Source organism: Pleurodeles waltl, chromosome 1_1, assembly GCF_031143425.1.
Source record: "Pleurodeles waltl isolate 20211129_DDA chromosome 1_1, aPleWal1.hap1.20221129, whole genome shotgun sequence".
NCBI classification, from domain to species: domain Eukaryota; kingdom Metazoa; phylum Chordata; class Amphibia; order Caudata; family Salamandridae; genus Pleurodeles; species Pleurodeles waltl.
Window position 1 is genome coordinate 189,151,948 of NC_090436.1, and position 27,180 is coordinate 189,179,127.

Genomic DNA, 27,180 nt, shown 5'->3' on the forward strand with positions numbered 1-27,180 from the left:
TTCCTCTGCAGGGGTTTTTCAGCTAGGCAGTCCTTCTTCTTGTAGTTGCAGGAATCTAATTTTCTAGGGTTCAGGGTAGCCCTTAAATACTAAATTTAAGGGCGTGTTTAGGTCTGGGGGGTTAGTAGCCAATGGCTACTAGCCCTGAGGGTGGGTACACCCTCTTTGTGCCTCCTCCCAAGGGGAGGGGGTCACAATCCTAACCCTATTGGGGGAATCCTCCATCTGCAAGATGGAGGATTTCTAAAAGTTAGAGTCACTTCAGCTCAGGACACCTTAGGGGCTGTCCTGACTGGCCAGTGACTCCTCCTTGTTGCTTTCTTTGTTCCCTCCAGCCTTGCCGCCAAAGGTGGGGGCCGTGGCCGGAGGGGGCGGGCAACTCCACTAAGCTGGAGTGCCCTGCTGGGCTGTGACAAAGGGGTGAGCCTTTGAGGCTCACAGCCAGGTGTCACAGCTCCTGCCTGGGGGAGGTGTTAGCATCTCCACCCAGTGCAGGCTTTGTTACTGGCCTCAGAGTGACAAAGGCACTCTCCCCATGGGGCCAGCAACATGTCTCTGGTGTGGCAGGCTGCTGGAACTAGTCAGCCTACACAGACAGTCGGTTAAGTTTCAGGGGGCACCTCTAAGGTGCCCTCTGGGGTGTATTTTGCAATAAAATGTACACTGGCATCAGTGTGCATTTATTGTGCTGAGAAGTTTGATACCAAACTTCCCAGTTTTCAGTGTAGCCATTATGGTGCTGTGGAGTTCGTGTTTGACAGACTCCCAGACCATATACTCTTATGGCTACCCTGCACTTACAATGTCTAAGGTTTTGTTTAGACACTGTAGGGGTACCATGCTCATGCACTGGTACCCTCACCTATGGTATAGTGCACCCTGCCTTAGGGCTGTAAGGCCTGCTAGAGGGGTGTCTTACCTATACTGCATAGGCAGTGAGAGGCTGGCATGGCACCCTGAGGGGAGTGCCATGTCGACTTACTCGTTTTGTCCTCACTAGCACACACAAGCTGGCAAGCAGTGTGTCTGTGCTGAGTGAGAGGTCTCCAGGGTGGCATAAGACATGCTGCAGCCCTTAGAGACCTTCCTTGGCATCAGGGCCCTTGGTACTAGAAGTACCAGTTACAAGGGACTTATCTGGATGCCAGGGTCTGCCAATTGTGGATACAAAAGTACAGGTTAGGGAAAGAACACTGGTGCTGGGGCCTGGTTAGCAGGCCTCAGCACACTTTCAATTGTAAACATAGCATCAGCAAAGGCAAAAAGTCAGGGGGCAACCATGCCAAGGAGGCATTTCCTTACAGGTGCCCTCTGGGGTGTATGTTACAATAAAATGTACACTGGCATCAGTGTGCATTTATTGTGCTAAGAAGTTTGATACCAAACTTCACAGTTTTCAGTGTAGCCATTATGGTGCTGTGGAGTTCGTGTTTGACAGACTCCCAGACCATATACTCCTATGGCTACCCTGCACTTACAATGTCTAAGGTTTTGCTATACTATGGTATAGTGCACCCTGCCTTAGGGCTGTAAGGCCTGCTAGAGGGGTGACTTATCTATACTGCATAGGCAGTGTGAGGTTGGCATGGCACCCTGAGGGGAGTGCCATGTCGACTTACTCGTTTTGTCCTCACCAGCACACACAAGCTGGCAAGCAGTGTGTCTGTGCTGAGTGAGGGGTCCCCAGGGTGGCATAAGACATGCTGCATCCCTTAGAGACCTTCCCTGGCATCAGGGCCCTTGGTACCAGGGGTACCAGTTACAAGGGACTTACCTGGATGCCAGGGTGTGCCAATTGTGGAAACAAAAGTACAGGTTACGGAAAGAACACTGGTGCTGGGGCCTGGTTAGCAGGCCTCAGCACACTTTCAAATCAAAACTTAGCATCAGCAAAGGCAAAAAGTCAGGGGGTAACCAAGCCAAGGAGGCATTTCCTTACAGTAATGCTTAGTAAAAGTATGAGGCGTAGACCAGGTGGCTGCCTTACAAATTTCTGTCATAGGTATATTCCCAAGAAAGGCCATTGTGGCGCCTTTTTTCCTAGTGGAATGTGCTCTTGGTGTAATAGGTAATTCTCTTTTTGCTTTAATATAGCAAGTTTGAATACATTTAACTATCCATCTGGCGATGCCTTGTGTTGATATAGGATTACCTGCATGAGGTTTTTGGAAGGCTACAAACAATTGTTTTGTTTTACGAAATTGTTTTGTTCTGTCAATGTAATACATTAGTGCTCTTTTTATGTCTAATGTATGTAAAGCTCTTTCGGCTACTGAGTCTGGTTGCAGAAAGAAGAATGGGAGTTCCACAGTTTGGTTTAGGTGGAATGGTGATATGACTAAGAATTTTGGATTTGTACGGAGAACTACTTTATGTTTATGTATCTGTATAAAGGGTTCTTGAATAGTAAATGCTTGTATCTCATTTACTCTTCTAAGTGATGTGATAGCTATTAGAAAGGCTACTTTCCAAGTCAGATATTGCATTTCACAAGAATGCATGGGTTCGAATGGTGGGCCCATGAGTCGTGTTAATACAATATTAAGGTTCCACGAAGGTACTGGTGGTGTCCTTGGGGGTATGATTCTTTTTAGTCCCTCCATAAATGTTTTAATGACTGGGATTCTAAAAAGTGATGTTGTATGTGTAATCTGCAGGTAGGCAGATATTGCAGTGAGATGGATTTTAATGGAAGAGAATGCTAGATTAGACTTCTGTAAGTGTAATATGTAGCTCACAATGTCCTTTGTGGAGGCATGTAGTGGTTGGATCGGATTATTGTGGCAGTAGCAAACAAATCATTTCCATTTGTTTGCGCAACAATGTCTTGTTGTAGGTTTTCTTGCTTGCTTAATGACCTCCATACACTCCTATGTAACATTTAAATGCCCGAATTCTAAGACTTCAGGAGCCAGATTGCTAGATTGAGCGATGCTGGATTCGGGTGTCTGATCTGTTGTTTGTGTTGTGTTAACAGATCTGGAATGTTTGGTAATTTGATGTGGGGTACTACCGATAAGTCCAACAGTGTTGTGTACCATGGTTGGCGAGCACAGGTTGGTGCTATGAGTATTAGTTTGAGTTTGTTTTGACTCAGTTTGTTTACCAGCAAATATCCCTGACCAACTGATACATAGTGCATTGCCCTTGGATTGAGGGTGTGGGTACCTGGACACGACGTGCTGGCATTTTGCGTTTTCTTTTGTTGCGAATAGGTCTATGTTCGGTGTTCCCCAGCGGAGGAAGTGATCCTGTAGGATCTGGGGATGCATTTCCCATTCGTGAGTTTGTTGGTGATCTCGACTGATTCTGAATGCCTGGTATGTATTGTGCTATCAGGCGAATGTGAATTGCCCAATGCCAAATGTAAGGAAATGCCTCCTTGGCATGGTTGCCCCCTGACTTTTTGCCTTTGCTGATGCTATGTTTACAATTGAAAGTGTGCTGAGGCCTGCTAACCAGGCCCCAGCACCAGTGTTCTTTCCCTAACCTGTACTTTTGTATCCACAATTGGCAGACCCTGGCATCCAGATAAGTCCCCTTGTAACCGGTACTTCTAGTACCAAGGGCCCTGATGCCAAGGAAGGTCTCTAAGGGCTGCAGCATGTCTTATGCCACCCTGGAGACCTCTCACTCAGCACAGACACACTGCTTGCCAGCTTGTGTGTGCTAGTGAGGACAAAACGAGTAAGTCGACATGGCACTCCCCTCAGGGTGCCATGCCAGCCTCTCACTGTCTATGCAGTATAGGTAAGCCACCCCTCTAGCAGGCCTTACAGCCCTAAGGCAGGGTGCACTATACCATAGGTGAGGGTACCAGTGCATGAGCATGGTACCCCTACAGTGTCTAAACAAAACCTTAGACATTGTAAGTGCAGGGTAGCCATAAGAGTATATGGTCTGGGAGTCTGTCAAACACAAACTCCACAGCACCATAATGGCTACACTGAAAACTGGGAAGTTTGGTATCAAACTTCTCAGCACAATAAATGCACACTGATGCCAGTGTACATTTTATTGTAAAATACACCACAGAGGGCACCTTAGAGGTGCCCCCTGAAACTTAACCGACTATCTGTGTAGGCTGACTAGTTTTAGCAGCCTGCCACAAACCGAGACATGTTGCTGGCCCCATGGGGAGAGTGCCTTTGTCACTCTGAGGCCAGTAACAAAGCCTGCACTGGGTGGAGATGCTAACACCTCGCCCAGGCAGGAATTGTCACACCTGGCGGTGAGCCTCAAAGGCTCACCTCCTTTGTGCCAACCCAGCAGGACACTTCAGCTAGTGGAGTTGCCCGCCCCCTCCGGCCAGGCCCCACTTTTGGCGGCAAGGCCGGAGAAAATAATGAGAAAAACAAGGAGGAGTCACTGGCCAGTCAGGACAGCCCCTAAGGTGTCCTGAGCTGAGGTGACTCTAACTTTTAGAAATCCTCCATCTTGCAGATGGAGGATTCCCCCAATAGGGTTAGGATTGTGACCCCCTCCCCTTGGGAGGAGGCACAAAGAGGGTGTACCCACCCTCAGGGCTAGTAGCCATTGGCTACTAACCCCCCAGACCTAAACACGCCCTTAAATTTAGTATTTAAGGGCTACCCTGAACCCTAGAAAATTAGATTCCTGCAACAAGAAGAAGGACTGCCCAGCTGAAAACCCCTGCAGCGGAAGACCAGAAGACGACAACTGCCTTGGCTCCAGAAACTCACCGGCCTGTCTCCTGCCTTCCAAAGATCCTGCTCCAGCGACGCCTTCCGAAGGGACCAGCGACCTCGACATCCTCTGAGGACTGCCCCTGCTTCGAAAAGACAAGAAACTCCCGAGGACAGCGGACCTGCTCCAAGAAAAGCTGCAACTTTGTTTCCAGCAGCTTTAAAGAACCCTGCAAGCTCCCCGCAAGAAGCGTGAGACTTGCAACACTGCACCCGGCGACCCCGACTCGGCTGGTGGAGATCCGACACCTCAGGAGGGACCCCAGGACTACTCTGATACTGTGAGTACCAAAACCTGTCCCCCCTGAGCCCCCACAGCGCCGCCTGCAGAGGGAATCCCGAGGCTTCCCCTGACCGCGACTCTTTGAACCTAAAGTCCCGACGCCTGGGAGAGACCCTGCACCCGCAGCCCCCAGGACCTGAAGGACCGGACTTTCACTGGAGAAGTGACCCCCAGGAGTCCCTCTCCCTTGCCCAAGTGGAGGTTTCCCCGAGGAACCCCCCCCTTGCCTGCCTGCAGCGCTGAAGAGATCCCGAGATCTCTCATAGACTAACATTGCGAACCCGACGCTTGTTTCTACACTGCACCCGGCCGCCCCCGCGCCGCTGAGGGTGAAATTTCTGTGTGGACTTGTGTCCCCCCCGGTGCCCTACAAAACCCCCCTGGTCTGCCCTCCGAAGACGCGGGTACTTACCTGCAAGCAGACCGGAACCGGGGCACCCCCTTCTCTCCATTCTAGCCTATGTGTTTTGGGCACCACTTTGAACTCTGCACCTGACCGGCCCTGAGCTGCTGGTGTGGTGACTTTGGGGTTGCTCTGAACCCCCAACGGTGGGCTACCTTGGACCAAGAACTGAACCCTGTAAGTGTCTTACTTACCTGGTAAAACTAACAAATACTTACCTCCCCTAGGAACTGTGAAAATTGCACTAAGTGTCCACTTTTAAAACAGCTATTTGTGAATAACTTGAAAAGTATACATGCAATTTTGATGATTTGAAGTTCCTAAAGTACTTACCTGCAATACCTTTCGAATGAGCTATTACATGTAGAATTTGAACCTGTGGTTCTTAAAATAAACTAAGAAAAGATATTTTTCTATATAAAAACCTATTGGCTGGATTTGTCTCTGAGTGTGTGTACCTCATTTATTGTCTATGTGTATGTACAACAAATGCTTAACACTACTCCTTGGATAAGCCTACTGCTCGACCACACTACCACAAAATAGAGCATTAGTATTATCTATTTTTACCACTATTTTACCTCTAAGGGGAACCCTTGGACTCTGTGCATGCTATTCCTTACTTTGAAATAGCACATACAGAGCCAACTTCCTACATTGGTGGATCAGCGGTGGGGTACAAGACTTTGCATTTGCTGGACTACTCAGCCAATACCTGATCACACGACAAATTCCAAAATTGTCATTAGAAATTGATTTTTGCAATTTGAAAAGTTTTCTAAATTCTTAAAAGACCTGCTAGGGCCTTGTGTTAGATCCTGGTTAGCATTTCTTTTAGAGTTTAAAAGTTTGTAAAAGTTTGAATTAGATTCTAGAACCAGTTTTAGTTTCTTAAAAAGTATTCCAACTTTTAGAAGCATAATGTCTAGCACAGATGTGAATGTGGTGGAACTCGACACCACACCTTACCTCCATCTACAGATGAGAGAGCTAAGGTCACTCTGTAAACTAAAGAAAATAGCAATGGGCCCCAAACCTACCAAAGTACAGCTCCAGGAGCTTTTGGCAGAGTTTGAAAAGGCCAACCCCTCTGAGGATGGCAACTCAGAGGATGAAGATAGTGACTTGGAGGGAAATTCCCCCCCTCCAGTCCTACTTAGGGAGAGCAGGGCTTCTCAAGCCCTGACTCCACAAATAATAGTCAGAGATGCTGGTTCCCTCACAGGAGGGACCAACAACTCTGAAATCACTGAGGATAACTCCAGTGAAGAGGACATCCAGTTAGCCAGGATGGCCAAAAGATTGGCTTTGGAAAGACAGATCCTAGCCATAGAGAGGGAAAGACAAGAGATGGGCCTAGGACCCATCAATGGTGGCAGCAACATAAATAGGGTCAGAGATTCTCCTGACATGTTGAAAATCCCCAAAGGGATTGTAACTAAATATGAAGATGGTGATGACATCACCAAATGGTTCACAGCTTTTGAGAGGGCTTGTGTAACCAGAAAAGTGAACAGATCTCACTGGGGTGCTCTCCTTTGGGAAATGTTCACAGGAAAGTGTAGGGATAGACTCCTCACACTCTCTGGACAAGATGCAGAATCTTATGACCTCATGAAGGGTACCCTGATTGAGGGCTTTGGATTCTCCACTGAGGAGTACAGGATTAGGTTCAGGGGGGCTCAAAAATCCTCGAGCCAGACCTGGGTTGACTTTGTTGACTACTCAGTGAAAACACTAGATGGTTGGATTCAAGGCAGTGGTGTAAGTAATTATGATGGGCTGTACAATTTATTTGTGAAAGAACACCTGTTAAGTAATTGTTTCAATGATAAACTGCATCAGCATCTGGTAGACCTAGGACCAATTTCTCCCCAAGAATTGGGAAAGAAGGCGGACCATTGGGTCAAGACAAGGGTGTCCAAGACTTCAACAGGGGGTGACCAAAAGAAAGGGGTCACAAAGACTCCCCAGCAGAAGGGTGATGAGACAACCAAAACTAAAGATAGTAAAGAGTCTTCTACAGGCCCCCAAAAACCTGCACAGGAGGGTGGGCCCAGAGCCTCTTCACAAAACAATGGGTACAAGGGTAAAAACTTTGATCCCAAAAAGGCCTGGTGTCATAGCTGTAAGCAGCATGGACACCAAACTGGAGACAAGGCCTGTCCCAAGAAAGGTTCCACTCCAAACTCCCATCCAGGTAACACTGGTATGGCTAGTCTCCAAGTGGGATCAACAGTGTGCCCAGAGCAAATCAGGGTCCACACTGAAGCTACTCTAGTTTCTGAGGGTGGGGTGGATTTAGCCACACTAGCTGTCTGGCCGCCTAACATGCAAAAATACAGACAGCAACTCTTAATTAATGGGACTAGAATAGAGGGCCTGAGGGATACAGGTGCCAGTGTCACCATGGTGACAGAGAAACTGGTTTCCCCTGGCCAATACCTGACTGGAAAAACTTACACAGTCACCAACGCTGACAATCAGAGAAAAGTACATCCCATGGCAATGGTTACTTTAGAATGGGGAGGGGTCAATGGCCTGAAACAGGTGGTGGTCTCCTCAAATATCCCAGTGGACTGTCTGCTTGGAAATGACCTGGAGTCCTCAGCATGGGCTGAGGTAGAGCTAAAAACCCATGCAGCAATGCTGGGTATCCCTGAACTGGTGTGTGTGAAAACAAGAGCACAATGCAAGGCACAGGGTGAAAAAGTAGAGCTGGAGTCTGGAAAAATGGCCCAGCCTACCAAGAGAACAGGAAAGTCAGTTGGGAAACCAACTGCAACACAGCAAAAGAAAGGGAACCTCTCTTCTCAGGAAGAAGTTCTGCCCTCTGAGGGAACTGAGCCTTTTGAGCTTGAACCTTATCAGGTTGAGCTCTTAGGCCCAGGGGGACCCTCAAGGGAAGAGCTGTGTAAGGGACAAGAAACCTGTCCCTCTCTTGAAGGCCTTAGGCAGCAAGCTGCTGAAGAGTCCAAAGGCAAGAAAAATGGAACACATAGGGTCTATTGGGAAGATGGGCTCCTGTACACTGAGGCCAGAGACCCCAAACCTGGTGCCACTAGGAGAGTGGTAGTGCCTCAGCTGTTCAGAGAGTTCATCCTAACATTGGCCCATGACATTCCCCTTGCTGGACATTTGGGACAAACCAAGACGTGGGAGAGGTTAGTCAACCACTTCTACTGGCCCAATATGTCCAACATGGTTAAGGAGTTTTGCCTCTCCTGCCCCACCTGTCAAGCCAGTGGTAAGACAGGTGGGCATCCAAAGGCCCCCCTCATTCCACTTCCAGTGGTGGGGGTGCCCTTTGAAAGAGTGGGTGTGGACATAGTTGGTCCACTGGAACCTCCCACAGCCTCAGGAAATATGTATATCCTGGTAGTAGTGGATCATGCTACCAGGTATCCTGAAGCTATTCCCCTTAGGTCGACTACTGCCCCTGCAGTAGCCAAGGCCCTCATTGGTATCTTTACCAGAGTGGGTTTCCCTAAGGAGGTGGTGTCTGACAGAGGTACCAACTTCATGTCAGCATACCTAAAGCACATGTGGAATGAGTGTGGAGTGACTTATAAATTCACTACACCTTACCATCCACAAACTAATGGCTTAGTTGAGAGATTCAACAAGACATTAAAGGGCATGATCATGGGGCTCCCAGAAAAACTCAAAAGGAGATGGGATGTCCTCCTGCCATGTCTGCTTTTCGCTTACAGGGAAGTGCCACAGAAGGGAGTAGGATTCTCACCCTTTGAACTTCTGTTTGGTCATCCTGTAAGGGGACCACTTGCCCTTGTTAAAGAAGGCTGGGAGAGACCTCTCCATGAGCCTAAACAGGACATAGTGGACTATGTACTTGGCCTTCGCTCTAGAATGGCAGAGTACATGGAAAAGGCAACCAAAAACCTTGAGGCCAGCCAACAGCTCCAGAAGTTTTGGTATGACCAAAAGGCTGCACTGGTTGAGTTCCAACCAGGGCAGAAAGTCTGGGTTCTGGAGCCTGTGGCTCCCAGGGCACTCCAGGACAAATGGAGTGGCCCTTACCCAGTGCTAGAAAGGAAGAGTCAGGTCACCTACCTGGTGGACCTGGGCACAAGCAGGAGCCCCAAGAGGGTAATCCATGTGAACCGCCTTAAGCTCTTCCATGACAGGGCTGATGTGAATCTGTTGATGGTAACAGATGAGGATCAGGAGGCAGAGAGTGAACCTCTCCCTGATCTTCTGTCATCAGACCCAAGAGATGGCACAGTAGATGGAGTGATCTACTCAGACACCCTCTCTGGCCAACAGCAAGCTGATTGTAGGAGAGTCCTACAACAGTTTCCTGAACTCTTCTCCTTAACCCCTGGTCAGACACACCTGTGTACCCATGATGTGGACACACGAGACAGCATGCCTGTCAAGAACAAAATCTTTAGACAATCTGACCATGTTAAAGAAAGCATCAAGGTGGAAGTCCACAAGATGCTGGAATTGGGAGTCATTGAGCGCTCTGACAGCCCCTGGGCTAGCCCAGTGGTCTTAGTCCCCAAACCTCACACCAAAGATGGAAAGAAAGAGATGAGGTTTTGTGTGGACTACAGAGGGCTCAATTCTGTCACCAAGACAGATGCCCATCCAATTCCAAGAGCTGATGAGCTCATTGATAAATTAGGTGCTGCCAAATTTCTAAGTACCTTTGACTTGACAGCAGGGTACTGGCAAATAAAAATGGCACCTGGAGCAAAAGAAAAGACAGCATTCTCCACACCTGATGGGCATTATCAGTTTACTGTTATGCCCTTTGGTTTAAAGAATGCCCCTGCCACCTTCCAAAGGTTGGTGAATCAAGTCCTTGCTGGCTTGGAGTCCTTTAGCACAGCTTATCTTGATGATATTGCTGTCTTTAGCTCCACCTGGCAGGATCACCTGGTCCACCTGAGGAAGGTTTTGAAGGCTCTGCAATCTGCAGGCCTCTCTATCAAGGCATCCAAATGCCAGATAGGGCAGGGAACTGTGGTTTACTTGGGACACCTTGTAGGTGGAGGCCAAGTTCAGCCACTCCAACCCAAGATCCAGACTATTCTGGACTGGGTAGCTCCAAAAACCCAGACTCAAGTCAGGGCATTCCTTGGCTTGACTGGGTATTACAGGAGGTTTGTGAAGGGATATGGATCCATTGTGACAGCCCTCACTGAACTCACCTCCAAGAAAATGCCCAAGAAAGTGAACTGGACTGTGGACTGCCAACAGGCCTTTGACACCCTGAAACAAGCAATGTGCTCAGCACCAGTTCTCAAAGCTCCAGATTATTCTAAGCAGTTCATTGTGCAGACTGATGCCTCTGAACATGGGATAGGGGCAGTTTTGTCCCAAACAAATGATGATGGCCTTGACCAGCCTGTTGCTTTCATTAGCAGGAGGTTACTCCCCAGGGAGCAGCGTTGGAGTGCCATTGAGAGGGAGGCCTTTGCTGTGGTTTGGTCCCTGAAGAAGCTGAGACCATACCTCTTTGGGACTCACTTCCTAGTTCAAACCGACCACAGACCTCTCAAATGGCTGATGCAAATGAAAGGTGAAAATCCTAAACTGTTGAGGTGGTCCATCTCCCTACAGGGAATGGACTTTATAGTGGAACACAGACCTGGGACTGCCCATGCCAATGCAGATGGCCTTTCCAGGTTCTTCCACTTAGAAAATGAAGACTCTCTTGGGAAAGGTTAGTCTCATCCTCTTTCGTTTGGGGGGGGGTTGTGTAAGGAAATGCCTCCTTGGCATGGTTGCCCCCTGACTTTTTGCCTTTGCTGATGCTATGTTTACAATTGAAAGTGTGCTGAGGCCTGCTAACCAGGCCCCAGCACCAGTGTTCTTTCCCTAACCTGTACTTTTGTATCCACAATTGGCAGACCCTGGCATCCAGATAAGTCCCTTGTAACCGGTACTTCTAGTACCAAGGGCCCTGATGCCAAGGAAGGTCTCTAAGGGCTGCAGCATGTCTTATGCCACCCTGGAGACCTCTCACTCAGCACAGACACACTGCTTGCCAGCTTGTGTGTGCTAGTGAGGACAAAACGAGTAAGTCGACATGGCACTCCCCTCAGGGTGCCATGCCAGCCTCTCACTGCCTATGCAGTATAGGTAAGCCACCCCTCTAGCAGGCCTTACAGCCCTAAGGCAGGGTGCACTATACCATAGGTGAGGGTACCAGTGCATGAGCATGGTACCCCTACAGTGTCTAAACAAAACCTTAGACATTGTAAGTGCAGGGTAGCCATAAGAGTATATGGTCTGGGAGTCTGTCAAACACGAACTCCACAGCACCATAATGGCTACACTGAAAACTGGGAAGTTTGGTATCAAACTTCTCAGCACAATAAATGCACACTGATGCCAGTGTACATTTTATTGTAAAATACACCACAGAGGGCACCTTAGAGGTGCCCCCTGAAACTTAACCGACTATCTGTGTAGGCTGACTAGTTTTAGCAGCCTGCCACAAACCGAGACATGTTGCTGGCCCCATGGGGAGAGTGCCTTTGTCACTCTGAGGCCAGTAACAAAGCCTGCACTGGGTGGAGATGCTAACACCTCGCCCAGGCAGGAATTGTCACACCTGGCGGTGAGCCTCAAAGGCTCACCTCCTTTGTGCCAACCCAGCAGGACACTTCAGCTAGTGGAGTTGCCCGCCCCCTCCGGCCAGGCCCCACTTTTGGCGGCAAGGCCGGAGAAAATAATGAGAAAAACAAGGAGGAGTCACTGGCCAGTCAGGACAGCCCCTAAGGTGTCCTGAGCTGAGGTGACTCTGACTTTTAGAAATCCTCCATCTTGCAGATGGAGGATTCCCCCAATAGGGTTAGGATTGTGACCCCCTCCCCTTGGGAGGAGGCACAAAGAGGGTGTACCCACCCTCAGGGCTAGTAGCCATTGGCTACTAACCCCCCAGACCTAAACACGCCCTTAAATTTAGTATTTAAGGGCTACCCTGAACCCTAGAAAATTAGATTCCTGCAACAAGAAGAAGGACTGCCCAGCTGAAAACCCCTGCAGCGGAAGACCAGAAGACGACAACTGCCTTGGCTCCAGAAACTCACCGGCCTGTCTCCTGCCTTCCAAAGATCCTGCTCCAGCGACGCCTTCCGAAGGGACCAGCGACCTCGACATCCTCTGAGGACTGCCCCTGCTTCGAAAAGACAAGAAACTCCCGAGGACAGCGGACCTGCTCCAAGAAAAGCTGCAACTTTGTTTCCAGCAGCTTTAAAGAACCCTGCAAGCTCCCCGCAAGAAGCGTGAGACTTGCAACACTGCACCCGGCGACCCCGACTCGGCTGGTGGAGATCCGACACCTCAGGAGGGACCCCAGGACTACTCTGATACTGTGAGTACCAAAACCTGTCCCCCCTGAGCCCCCACAGCGCCGCCTGCAGAGGGAATCCCGAGGCTTCCCCTGACCGCGACTCTTTGAACCTAAAGTCCCGACGCCTGGGAGAGACCCTGCACCCGCAGCCCCCAGGACCTGAAGGACCGGACTTTCACTGGAGAAGTGACCCCCAGGAGTCCCTCTCCCTTGCCCAAGTGGAGGTTTCCCCGAGGAACCCCCCCCTTGCCTGCCTGCAGCGCTGAAGAGATCCCGAGATCTCTCATAGACTAACATTGCGAACCCGACGCTTGTTTCTACACTGCACCCGGCCGCCCCCGCGCCGCTGAGGGTGAAATTTCTGTGTGGACTTGTGTCCCCCCCGGTGCCCTACAAAACCCCCCTGGTCTGCCCTCCGAAGACGCGGGTACTTACCTGCAAGCAGACCGGAACCGGGGCACCCCCTTCTCTCCATTCTAGCCTATGTGTTTTGGGCACCACTTTGAACTCTGCACCTGACCGGCCCTGAGCTGCTGGTGTGGTGACTTTGGGGTTGCTCTGAACCCCCAACGGTGGGCTACCTTGGACCAAGAACTGAACCCTGTAAGTGTCTTACTTACCTGGTAAAACTAACAAATACTTACCTCCCCTAGGAACTGTGAAAATTGCACTAAGTGTCCACTTTTAAAACAGCTATTTGTGAATAACTTGAAAAGTATACATGCAATTTTGATGATTTGAAGTTCCTAAAGTACTTACCTGCAATACCTTTCGAATGAGCTATTACATGTAGAATTTGAACCTGTGGTTCTTAAAATAAACTAAGAAAAGATATTTTTCTATATAAAAACCTATTGGCTGGATTTGTCTCTGAGTGTGTGTACCTCATTTATTGTCTATGTGTATGTACAACAAATGCTTAACACTACTCCTTGGATAAGCCTACTGCTCGACCACACTACCACAAAATAGAGCATTAGTATTATCTATTTTTACCACTATTTTACCTCTAAGGGGAACCCTTGGACTCTGTGCATGCTATTCCTTACTTTGAAATAGCACATACAGAGCCAACTTCCTACACCAAATCTTTTGTGCTAAGAGACACAGTTGTGACGAGTGTGTCCCCCCTTGTTTGTTGAGATAATACATTGTTGTCATGTTGTCGGTTTTGACAAGGATGTATTTGTGGGCTACCAGTGGTTGAAATGCTTTTAATGCTAGAAACACTGCTAGCAGTTCCAAATGATTTATGTGAAGTTGTTTTTGCTGATTGTCCCATTGACCCTGTATGCTGTGCTTGTTGAGGTGTGCTCCCCACCCCATCATGGAGGCATCTGTTGTGATAACAGCTTGAGGCACTTGGTCTTGGAATGGTCGCCCTTTGTTTAAATTTATAGGGTTCCACCATTGTAGCGAGAAGTGTGTTTGGGGGTCTATCAACACTAGATCTTGAAGTTGACCCTGTGCTTGTGTCCATTGTTTTGCTAGGCACTGTTGTAAGGGCCTCATGTGTCATCTTGCATTTGGGACAATGGCTATGCATGTAGACATCATGCCTAGAAGTTTCATTACAAACCTTACTGGGTAGTGTTGGTTTGACTGTATGCTTGATGTTACATTTTGGAATGCTTGGACTCTCTGTGGACTTGGAGTGGCAATTGCTCTTTGTGTGTTGAGTGTTGCTCCCAAGTATTGTTGTATTTGGGATGGTTGCAGATTTGATTTCTGGTAATTTATAGAGAACCCTAGTTTGTGTAGAGTTTCTATGACGTATTGCGTGTGAAGAAGACACTGTCGTTGAGTGTTGGTTTTTATTAGCCAGTCGTCTAAATATGGGAATACGTGCATGTGCTGTCTCCTTATGTGAGCAGCTACTACTGCTAGGCATTTGGTGAATACTCTTGGGGCCGTTGTTATCTCGAACTGTAGCACTTTGAATTGATAGTGTACGCCTTTTATTACAAACCTTAAGTATTTTCTGTGAGATGGATGGATATGTGGAAATACGCATCCTTGAGATCTAATATTGACATGTAGTCCCCCTTTTTTTAGTAATGGAACCACGTCTTGAAGTGTTACCATGTGGAAGTGGTCTGATTTGATGAAGAGATTCAGTGTTCTGAGATCTAAGATAGGTCTTAATGTTTTGTCCTTTTTTGGAATTAGGAAATATAATGAGTAGACACCTTTTCCTTTCTGATGGTTGGGTACTAGCTCTATTGCTTGTTTTTGCAATAGTGTTTGCACTTCTATTTGTAATGGGTCCAAGTGTTGTTTGGACATATTGTGTGCTCTTGGTGGCACATCTGGCAGGAATTTTGTGAATTCTATGCAATAACCATGTTGGATAATTGATAGGACCCATGCGTCTGTGGTAATGTGTCCAGTTTTGATAATGTGCTGTTAGCCTCCCCCCCCAATGGTGATAAGTGTTGGGGTTTTGTGACATTTAAGTCACTGTTTGGTCTGGCTTGTTTTGGTTGCCTGGAACTTTCCCCTTCCTCTTGGGAATTACCCTCTATAGGAACCATGAAACCCTCCCCTTTGATATTGTGCCTGATAGGTGGGTCTGGTTTGAGAGGTGGAAGGCTCTGGTGTTTGCTGTCGAAAACCTCCTCTGAATTGTGGTTTCCTAAAGGTGCCTCTGACTTGTGTGGAGTAGAGTGCGCCCATGGCTTTGGCAGTGTCTGTGTCCTTTTTCAGCTTTTCAATTGCTGTGTCCACTTCCAGCCCAAACAATTGTTCTTGATTAAATGGCATGTTCAACACCGCTTGTTGGATTTCTGGCTTTAATCCAGAGTTTCTTAACCATGCATGCCTGCAAATGGTTACCGCTGTGTTGACCGTTCGTGCTGCCGTGTCTGCCGAGTCTAGTGCAGACCTTATCTGGTTGTTGGATATGGCTTGTCCTTCTTCCACAAGGAACGTTTCTGGTGTTCTTTGGGCAAGTGCTGTATGATGTGTTGCATCTCGTCCCAGTGTGCCATGTCTTAGCGAGCAAGTAGGGCTTGCGAATTAGCAATCCGCCATTGATTGGCTGCTTGTGCTGCCACTCGTTTGCCCGCTGCTTCAAACTTTCTGCTCACTTTGTCAGGCGGTGGAGCGTCTCCTGACGATTGAGAGTTTGCTCTCTTTCTTGCTGATCCTACAACCTCTGAGTCTGGTGTAAGTTGTTGTGTTATAAACACAGGATCCGTTGGGGGAGGCTTGTACTTCTTCTCAACCCTAGAAGTGATTGCCCTTCCTTTACCTGGCTCCCAGAACACTTGTTTTGCGTGTTTGAGCATACCCGGGAGCATTGGCAGACTCTTATACGAAGCGTGGGCGGCTGCTAAGGTGTTAAATAGGAAATCATCCTCTATTGGCTCTGAGTGCATTGCTACGTTGTGGAACGTAGCTGCCCTGGATAGTACCTGCGTATATGCAGTACTGTCCTCTGGAGGTGACGGCTTTGTTATGCGATACTGGTTGTAAGGAAATGCCTCCTTGGCATGGTTACCCCCTTTTTGCCTTTGCTGATGCTAAGTTTTGATTTGAAAGTGTGCTGAGGCCTGCTAACCAGGCCCCAGCACCAGTGTTCTTTCCCTAACCTGTACTTTTGTTTCCACAATTGGCACACCCTGGCATCCAGGTAAGTCCCTTGTAACTGGTACCCCTGGTACCAAGGGCCCTGATGCCAGGGAAGGTCTTTAAGGGCTACAGCATATCTTATGCCACCCTGGGGACCCCACACTCAGCACAGACACACTGCTTGCCAGCTTGTGTGTGCTAGTGAGGACAAAACTAGTAAGTCGACATGGCACTCCCCTCAGGGTGCCATGCCAACCTCACACTGCCTATGCAGTATAGATAAGTCACCCCTCTAGCAGGCCTTACAGCCCTAAGGCAGGGTGCACTATACCATAGGTGAGGGCACCAGTGCATGAGCACTGCGCCCCTACAGTGTCTAAGCAAAACCTTAGATATTGTAAGTGAAGGGTAGCCATAAGAGTATATGGTCTGGGAGTCTGTCATGCACGAACTCCACAGCACCATAATGGCTATACTGAAAACTGTGAAGTTTGGTATCAAACTTCTCAGCACAATAAATGCACACTGATGCCAGTGTACATTTTATTGTAACATACACCCCAGAGGGCACCTTAGAGGTGCCCCCTGAAACCTTAACCGACTATCCGTGTAGGCTGACTGGTTTTAGCAGCCTGCCACACTAGAGACATGTTGCTGGCCACATGGGGAGAGTGCCTTTGTCACTCTGTGGCTAGCAACAAAGCCTGTACTGGGTGGAGCTGCTTCACACCTCCCCCTGCAGGAACTGTAACACCTGGCGGTGAGCCTCAAAGGCTCAGCCCCTTTGTTACAGCACCATAGGGCACTCCAGCTAGTGGAGTTCCTGCCCCCCTCCGGCCACGGACCCACTTTTGGTGGCGAGGCCGGAGGAGATAATGAGAAAAACAAGGAGGAGTCACTGGCCAGTCAGGACAGCCCCTAAGGTGCCCTGAGCTGAGGTGACTGACTTTTAGAAATCCTCCATCTTGCAGATGGAGGATTCCCCCAATAGGGATAGGAATGTGACCCCCCTCCCCTTGGGAGGATGCACAAAGAGTACACCCTCAGGGCTAGTAGCCATTGGCTACTAACCCCCCCCGACCTAAACACGCCCTTTAATTTAGTATTTAAGGGCTCCCCAGAACCTAGGAAGTCAGATTCCTGCAACCTAAGAAGAAGAGGACTGCTAAGCTGAAAAACCCTGCAGAGAAGACGGAGACACCAACTGCTTTGGCCCCAGCCCTACCGGCCTGTCTCCCTGTAGGAAGTTGGCTCTGTATGTGCTATTTCAAAGTAAGGAATAGCATGCACAGAGTCCAAGGGTTCCCCTTAGAGGTAAAATAGTGGTAAAAATAGATAATACTAATGCTCTATTTTGTGGTAGTGTGGTCGAGCAGTAGGCTTATCCAAGGAGTAGTGTTAAGCATTTGTTGTACATACACATAGACAATAAATGAGGTACACACACTCAGAGACAAATCCAGCCAATAGGTTTTTATATAGAAAAATATCTTTTCTTAGTTTATTTTAAGAACCACAGGTTCAAATTCTACATGTAATATCTCATTCGAAAGGTATTGCAGGTAAGTACTTTAGGAACTTCAAATCATCAAAATTGCATGTATACTTTTCAAGTTATTCACAAATAGCTGTTTTAAAAGTGGACACTTAGTGCAATTTTCACAGTTCCTAGGGGAGGTAAGTATTTGTTAGGTTAACCAGGTAAGTAAGACACTTACAGGGCTTAGTTCTTGGTCCAAGGTAGCCCACCGTTGGGGGTTCAGAGCAACCCCAAAGTCACCACACCAGCAGCTCAGGGCCGGTCAGGTGCAGAGTTCAAAGTGGTGCCCAAAACACATAGGCTAGAATGGAGAGAAGGGGGTGCCCCGGTTCCGGTCTGCTTGCAGGTAAGTACCCGCGTCTTCGGAGGGCAGACCAGGGGGGTTTTGTAGGGCACCGGGGGGGACACAAGCCCACACAGAAATTTCACCCTCAGCAGCGCGGTGGCGGCCGGGTGCAGTGTAGAAACAAGCGTCGGGTTTGTAATGGAAGTCAATGGGAGATCTAGGGATCTCTTCAGCGCTGCAGGCAGGCAAGGGGGGGGTTCCTCGGGGAAACCTCCACTTGGTCAAGGGAGAGGGACTCCTGGGGGTCACTCCTCCAGTGAAAGTCCGGTCCTTCAGGTCCTGGGGGCTGCGGGTGCAGGGTCTCTCCCAGGTGTCGGGACTTAGGATTCAAAGAGTCGCGGTCAGGGGAAGCCTCGGGATTCCCTCTGCAGGCGGCGCTGTGGGGGCTCAGGGGGGACAGGTTTTTGTACTCACAGTCTTAGAGTAGTCCTGGGGTCCCTCCTGAGGTGTTGGATCGCCACCAGCCGAGTCGGGGTCGCCGGGTGCAGTGTTGCAAGTCTCACGCTTCTTGCGGGGAGCTTGCAGGGTTCTTTAAAGCTGCTGGAAACAAAGTTGCAGCTTTTCTTGGAGCAGGTCCGCTGTCCTCGGGAGTTTCTTGTCTTTTTGAAGCAGGGGCAGTCCTCAGAGGATGTCGAGGTCGCTGGTCCCTTGGGAAGGCGTCGCTGGAGCAGGATCTTTGGAAGGTAGGAGACAGGCCGGTGAGTTTCTGGAGCCAAGGCAGTTGTCGTCTTCTGGTCTTCCTCTGCAGGGGTTTTCAGCTAGGCAGTCCTTCTTCTTGTAGTTGCAGGAATCTGATTTTCTAGGGTTCAGGGTAGCCCTTAAATACTAAATTTAAGGGCGTGTTTAGGTCTGGGGGGTTAGTAGCCAATGGCTACTAGCCCTGAGGGTGGGTACACCCTCTTTGTGCCTCCTCCCAAGGGGAGGGGGTCACAATCCTAACCCTATTGGGGGAATCCTCCATCTGCAAGATGGAGGATTTCTAAAAGTCAGAGTCACCTCAGCTCAGGACACCTTAGGGGCTGTCCTGACTGGCCAGTGACTCCTCCTTGTTGCTTTCTTTGTTCCCTCCAGCCTTGCCGCCAAAAGTGGGGGCCGTGGCCGGAGGGGGCGGGCAACTCCACTAAGCTGGAGTGCCCTGCTGGGCTGTGACAAAGGGGTGAGCCTTTGAGGCTCACCGCCAGGTGTCACAGCTCCTGCCTGGGGGAGGTGTTAGCATCTCCACCCAGTGCAGGCTTTGTTACTGGCCTCAGAGTGACAAAGGCACTCTCCCCATGGGGCCAGCAACATGTCTCTGGTGTGGCAGGCTGCTGGAACTAGTCAGCCTACACAGACAGTCGGTTAAGTTTCAGGGGGCACCTCTAAGGTGCCCTCTGTGGTGTATTTTACAATAAAATGTACACTGGCATCAGTGTGCATTTATTGTGCTGAGAAGTTTGATACCAAACTTCCCAGTTTTCAGTGTAGCCATTATGGTGCTGTGGAGTTCGTGTTTGACAGACTCCCAGACCATATACTCTTATGGCTACCCTGCACTTACAATGTCTAAGGTTTTGTTTAGACACTGTAGGGGTACCATGCTCATGCACTGGTACCCTCACCTATGGTATAGTGCACCCTGCCTTAGGGCTGTAAGGCCTGCTAGAGGGGTGTCTTACCTATACTGCATAGGCAGTGAGAGGCTGGCATGGCACCCTGAGGGGAGTGCCATGTCGACTTACTCGTTTTGTCCTCACTAGCACACACAAGCTGGCAAGCAGTGTGTCTGTGCTGAGTGAGAGGTCTCCAGGGTGGCATAAGACATGCTGCAGCCCTTAGAGACCTTCCTTGGCATCAGGGCCCTTGGTACTAGAAGTACCAGTTACAAGGGACTTATCTGGATGCCAGGGTCTGCCAATTGTGGATACAAAAGTACAGGTTAGGGAAAGAACACTGGTGCTGGGGCCTGGTTAGCAGGCCTCAGCACACTTTCAATTGTAAACATAGCATCAGCAAAGGCAAAAAGTCAGGGGGCAACCATGCCAAGGAGGCATTTCCTTACAATTGTGTATTATCAAGCCTGTAAATTGTGTATCTGGTTTTTGAATTAGTGATTGTTTGATGATACCCATTACTGCCACTTAGAGGAATTCCTGGCATAACACTTGTTGATGATTACATGATATTTCTCAACAGCAGAAGCAATTAACTGGCTTAGAGGTGGCCGTGTCTTAGGAATTGGAGAAGAATCTGGATTGACACAAAGTCAACTTTTTGTGGTGACCACAACAGGGAAGCAGGTCAGACTGACATAGGGCGATCAGTCAGTGCCAGAAAGGCTACTATGACAGGTCAGTACATGGGACAGTTTTATTGTCTGTTTGTGGACCTAGTTATGGTCTGCGGGGCCCTTTTTTTTTACTGTTGATTTCCCAGATATTAACACAAACATTGCCTGCAGCAAGCACAAATTCATGCAGTTTTCCACACCTTGCAAAAGACCTGTACACCGAGTCTCTACAAGTTCAAAACTGTCCTAATTGTAAATGTGGGACACTATTCTAGTTCTCCGATTCCCTAAACAAGGGATACTTACTATGATGCCAGGGCCTGTTTTCGGTCACAGTTGGACCCTGTAGAGCTCTCAGGGATGCTTTCTTTGGAAAGTTAGTAGAGAATGGCCTAATACATTACCCTGCGGTTATTAAAGGCTTTTCTGAGGGAACAAGAAAAACATCCAAAGGAATCACAAAGCCCTATGGCGAGGGCTGAAGCTTCACTACGTTTTTGTATTTGCTGTGGAGCCCAGGCAGCAGGCTCTGATGGAGGGGTATCTGTGAGATTAAACACAACACAAATACAGATATTGGTAGTGACTATCATGACACTGCCTGAGCACACCCAAATATAGAAGACAACTTGCCTATTTCATTTATTCCTGGATGCTAAAAACTAATGCTTGGGTTGCAGATGAGAGCAAAACTTCTGTTTTTCTCCCAGCTACATGTTGCATTCTTAAACAGCCGGCATGAATACAACTAGTTGGTGAATGAGGGAGATGGATGTAATATCAATTTTAAAAAAAGGAATTACCTTTATAAAGTAACAGTTCAATTAAAGGACAATAACATGTTTACTCACCCAACTTGGGAAGTCAGACCATGTCGGAACTCGTAGGCAGAGGTCACGAATAATACGGATGATAATCACACAGGACTGCAGACCATTTGCTCTAGCCTTAAGTGCAATACAAAATCAGATCAATTAATATTATGAATGGAAACCAAATAAGGACTCTTTGAAAAGCTAAATCACCACTACTCAACTGAAGCTCAAATACGATAACAAATGACAGAGAAAACGTTAAGCACAAGCTGCCATCATCAGCAGCAATTTATACCAGTGTTAGTATTTGAAGCAGGTAAAAAGTCAAAGTACACAAAATACACAAGCATCTGATCACTTGCTCATTTGTTGACTTTGACTCGGATTCCATTGAAAGAAAAAATATCCATCTATATTAGAAAAAAAGAGGTGAAAATAATAACAATGTATAGAGACTAAAAGGTTGATCGCAGGTGTTTGGTGTTCACACAGTGTCTTTGCCAGAAGACAAAGTCAATGTAACCAAACAGCTGCACTGTATCTTTCATTCCCTATACACTGTTGAAAGAAACAAGAAAAGAAATCGGAAGCACGACAAAAAGCTCTCAACACATATTCCATTCATAAAAGCAAAGTTACTCTGCAGCCTTATGGAATATTACATATTCACAACACATTTTATAAGGTAGACATCAAATGTGAGCCAGCCTATAAATTAACATGTAGTCAACGACCAGGAAATAAAGTCAAATTGGCAACGAACTGCATACAGCAGATCCACAAAACTTAACTGTCAACATTTTTCTGGTCATTTAAATTTTACTTATCATTACCACGGATACACGTGAGTGTAAATTAAGCATTCATATTGCAAATTAACTTATCTCTCATAAGGCTACAAGAAGAAAGTAAAATGATGTTCCGAACCTGGAACCACTTAGCGTGGCGTAGAGCAGCCAGAGCGTCAAGGCATTTTTGCCTGTCCAAGACGTCCGGTGGGTCTTTCACCATACCCGAGGTTACATCTAAAATGGATTGAATTGGCAAAGTGCAGTGAGGAATGGGTGTTTGACCAGGTGAGCAAGACACTTCCTAAAACAGCTGCAATGTCACACATGCCATTTACTAGTTTATCATTTTGCGAACAGCAGACCAAAAAAAAAAGACTTGCGTGCAACAAAGTCCCTCTGAATTACAACCAGAGCCCAATATGCAGCTCAAGAGCATTACAACAAATTTTCATCCAAATCATTTTAGCAGTACAGCATGTGCTGAAACTGGTCGTTGTAGTAAACTACGTAAACTATTTCTCCAAGGAACCAAAGATGGCAAAGGTATCTAAAAGGAAGGATGGTTGGCCATAGTGCACAAGCACAGAGAACACAAGACAGAGGGCCAACAAAAATCCACTTGGGTGAGTTAGGATACAAATGTGCAAATAGGTGGCGGTGCATTTTTTTTCCCCAGTGTTCACATGTACTACAAAAAGGACATTTTTGGGGTGTCAGACCAACATAATTCCTCATTGTAGTACAATTACTGCACAGTGGCAACTGAAGACTTAAATCCTAATCCTGCCCACCCACTATAAATGCAGGAAAGAAGGCACTATAACGTGATTTCTGTGGAGTCCTGCCGTGCCAGAGCGGCTTTCCTTTAAATAGATGGGAGTTTTTCCAAACGACTAACTGAACACTACAAAGGTGTTTAAAATGTATGCAAGCAGCAATCAAAGTACTGAAATGCATATCCATACTGCGTCCACCACATGGTATTGAAACGCCACGACACCTATTGCAAATCTTTGCAAAACTTTGTTCAATATGATTTTTTTTTGCGAGTGAAAAGACAATAAAATTTGAGCTGTGGATTTTTGCACCCTTTTGAATTTGTGGATTAACCCCTTAAAGGCTACCTGACTGAAACCAAATACATAACCTAAATGCCTACACCCTAATATAAACCAAAAATTTACACAACATAAGCAGAATCGATTGCCCTAGTTCAATGTGCTGTCTAAAATAACAGGAATATAAGGGGTTAATCACTAGTTGAAAGATACGCTGCATTCACACTGTCGAATAAAAGTTAACATGTATATTGAGTCCAGCAGCTACAATCTGACAATCGATATAGATTATCTAAGTTAACTTTTATCAAGCTAGTGTAAAAGCAGCTGAAATCTAGAAGAAAAAGAGACAGACAAAATTAAAGGGGGAAAAAGGGACAGTAAATGCTAGGACTATGCAACCAAAACCCCTCCTAAACCAATATGGCAGGTGTGACAATGAGCTTTTGAAAACCCTGGTCAAAAATCCTTCCGATGTCTTGGCAGCAGTCCCTGACAGGATTCAAATCACTCTACCAGAAGGCTTTGAACAGGCGGTGTGACGCTATGGATAAAAAAAATAAATAAAAAACAACACACATTTGTCTTGCTGGGAGAAATCTCACCCCCTAGCAAGGGTTAATGCATTTTGAACAAAGCATATTCCAAGTTAATTGAGAAATGTCAGTGTCTGTCAAATGCACAATATTGCAGAGCAAAACTACTGTGCTAAAAATGGTTTCAGAATTTCATTACATCACTATTTTTTTTTTTTTTTAAGGCTCTCGGTTTTTGTTCTGAACTTGGAACCATTCATTCAATCGGGTATTACAACCAAGTTCGACTAGGTGCTATAAATATATGTTCTTTTCACTGCACCAAATTTTCCAGCAAAGCCTTCCTAAATAACCTAATATAAATAAATAAATTAAACAAAAAAAAAAAAAAAACTCCCCCGAAGGCAGCTGTAGACCTTAAATCATATTACGACACAGAGCATTAGGAATTGCAGCAAGAGAAATACATACATATTTGTTAAATTGTGAGAAAGGTAACAATCTTTTTCACAAAGAAGCTGAAGGTAGAGTTTGGTACATTAATTTGCAGTTAAGATTGGCACCAAAATGATTGGCTTCTGCAAGTACCTTTTCTGCACAACCATTTTATAGCTCCGTGTCTTTAGAGCGATGTCTATCCTCTCATTCTTACTTTCCCTAAGGGGAGTTCTCCAATCAAGGACTCCAAATTCTTATAGGGTCAGAGAAAAACACACTTGTTTCCATTTAGTGGGTATGCCGTTTAGTTTATGTATTTCAAAACATATACACACTATAACACCGACATGAATGTATTTCTTGTGAAAAACAGGCGACAATTTATTTTAGGTTCAGTATAATTGCTATAGATTCTGATATTTTTTAAATAAGTCACATCACCCTTGAATTTTCGGGCAATTTTGCCACTCAAATGCAATCCCCAATGACTTTGGTGGAGTGGAGGCACCACACCCAAAAATAATACAACTCTATTGGTGAAGTGAGGAATGCAAGTAAACGCAATGACTTCCCCGAAGAAATTCAAGAAAAAAGCCAATTGATATACTAAATGAAATGGTCACAAAAGTGAATGGTCACATTAAAACCAACACTTGATCGCTGCAAAAGATGTATCGCATAGCCTCATGTAGTACATGAAAGATTTATTGTTTTATTCTAAGCATATCCCTTAAAATGTGTGGCAGTTGAAATGAACTTACTACTTTAGGCTAGTCAAATCAATGTACTAATTCACGCCAAGAAAATATTATGTATGGAAACAAAGTACTTTTGTCTGACCCATACACCAGACATACCGTAGACACCGATCATGCAGTCATTGATTTATAGGTGTGCAACGTATTGCAGACCAGACCCTAGAGCAACATTGCTGGCACTAGAATTACTGCACTCTGTAGATGCAAACTGGCTGAAATGCTCAATGTCTATATCAATAACCAGGCATGTATACATCGTGCACTCACTTGACAGAATACGGCATGTATTAAAAGAAAATTAGAAACGGTCACTCCAAGAACTAGTTTTGTCAGGAGAGGATATGACTGGAAAGCATTCTTACCGAAGCACAGGTTTTTTTAACTTACTTCCATAACTACGCCCAAAACAATGTTTTATACGTTCCACAAGTTAAGTTACCTAGAAAACCAATTATCTACGACTTAGGAGTTTTATATTTTCAGGGTAAAGCTGTATTTGTCAAATATACTAATGAATATTTGTTATGCTCCTCTTTGGTTTTCTAAATAACTTCACTTGGCGTGTGGGGAAAAAATGATGCCTATATATTTTTTAAATGAAAAAAAAAAAAAAAAAGACAAGAAAACCTCTCAAATGAAATAAACTGACAAACTGTATTTTTCGCATCAAACAGGGAAGCCGAGTAAAGAGGTATTGTGCCAGCATGTTGACTTTCAGGACTCAATCTTAAAACTGGTATAAACAAACAAATGTTAACATTGAGCTAGTATTTTTCCAACCTCCATCCTTCATGTTCTCTTCCCTAATGACTGGAGATGTCAGCGTGATGGTAACTTGCATTTTTGGTTCAACACAAGAGCTGAGAAGGATTGCTGCTTCTGGTACATCACATTTAATTTCATACTTCTCAGGGCTTATTACCTAAAAGAATGAAAACGGTTAACAAATTACATAAACTATAGAAAAATCGTGGTAAATGAATGTGTGATTTACTTTTTCTTTTTTTTAAACTATCAATATAGTTAAAAATGCTAAAACAGTTTACTAGCCAGTTGAAATATTCAGACAATACACATTTTACTTACAATTTGAATTCTACAATGTATTTTTATGAAACTGGTTAATATCTCACACCACCAGATTTGCAACTGTATATTTTGAATAGCAACACCAGAAGTATGCTAATGATAAAATGACCTTCATCATGACCATTTACTCTCAGTTCTTAAGATCTTTCACGTTACCAGGATTTTGGTAACTGTAAGAAAGCACCCTTTTTGATACGGTCAGCCCCCACTATCTGCATGGCTTCTAACGTGGCTTTGACTGTTAGCAAACTGGGTCTCTGCTAATCAGGTCCCTAGTGCCAGATCTTTACCCCCAAAACTGAACAGTTGTTTTGTACAATAGGCTAACTCTTAAGCTAACACTAAGTCCCTAGTAAATGGTACCCCTGGTGCCTGGGGAAGAAGGTCCCTGAGAGGTGCAGCATCAATTGTGCCACTCTCAGGGACTCCTCGCCAAACTTACACAAGTACTGCCACTGCAGACTGCGTGAGTTGGTGCAGGCTTAACTGAAAAAACATGACCTGTCTAACACCCCTGTGTGCCAGGTCCCCTATCACTGCATGTGCCAGGTGTAAGCCACCCCTAAGGCAGGGTGCATCTAGGCACATGTGAGGGCATATAGGCATGAGCAGATATGCCCCAGCTATGCCTCTGTCAGTTGAGGCAGAGTAAATGCACAGGGAAGGCATTTTTAAATGCCTGCGCTGGGCACTGGGCATTACGAGTCACCCAGCTACATGATGGCTTCTCTGAATCCTGTGTTATTTGGTATCAAACATCTCAGAATAATAAACCCTCAAGAACCCCAACAGACAGCTTTAGAGGTGACCCCTGAAAACCTACCAGATATTAGTGTGCTGATTGTGACTGGTCCTGATCAGTACAGCCATGACAGATGCATTTCTGGTCCCCTAGGGTGAGAGCCAGCACTCTTGAGGGCCTGAGACAAAAGCCTCCACTGGGCGGAGGTGTGGCCTTCTCTCCCTGGCAGGGAGCTTCAAAAGCCTTGCTGTTGGACCTGGCTTTTTGACAGGGTCATCCCCAAACTTTTTGCCTCCTTCCTCCTATTTTTTCTGACCTGTTGTTGTTGGCTTTTGAACTCTGGGCACTTTACCACTGCTAACGAGTGCTAAAGTGCATATGCTCTCTGTGTAAATTGTACTGTTGATTGGTTTATCCACGATTGGCTATTTGATTTACTTGTAAGACCCTAGTAGAGTGCACAATATGTGCCTAGGGCCTGTAGATTAAATGCTACTAGTGGGCCT

At 46.5% G+C, this 27,180-nt stretch overlaps 1 protein-coding gene across 1 annotated transcript in view; it reads right to left on the bottom strand.

The window, feature by feature from the left end:
- Positions 1 to 27,180, bottom strand: part of ZFR (zinc finger RNA binding protein) — a 501,254-nt gene that overhangs the window by 96,110 nt on the left and 377,964 nt on the right. Inside the window, exons 14-16 of the mRNA XM_069233188.1 lie at positions 25,624 to 25,765; positions 22,190 to 22,287; positions 21,299 to 21,394 (exon numbers count right to left, since the gene is read on the bottom strand). Of these exons, the coding sequence (XP_069089289.1) occupies positions 21,299 to 21,394; positions 22,190 to 22,287; positions 25,624 to 25,765 (336 nt within the window). The remainder of the gene's footprint in view (positions 1 to 21,298; positions 21,395 to 22,189; positions 22,288 to 25,623; positions 25,766 to 27,180) is intronic.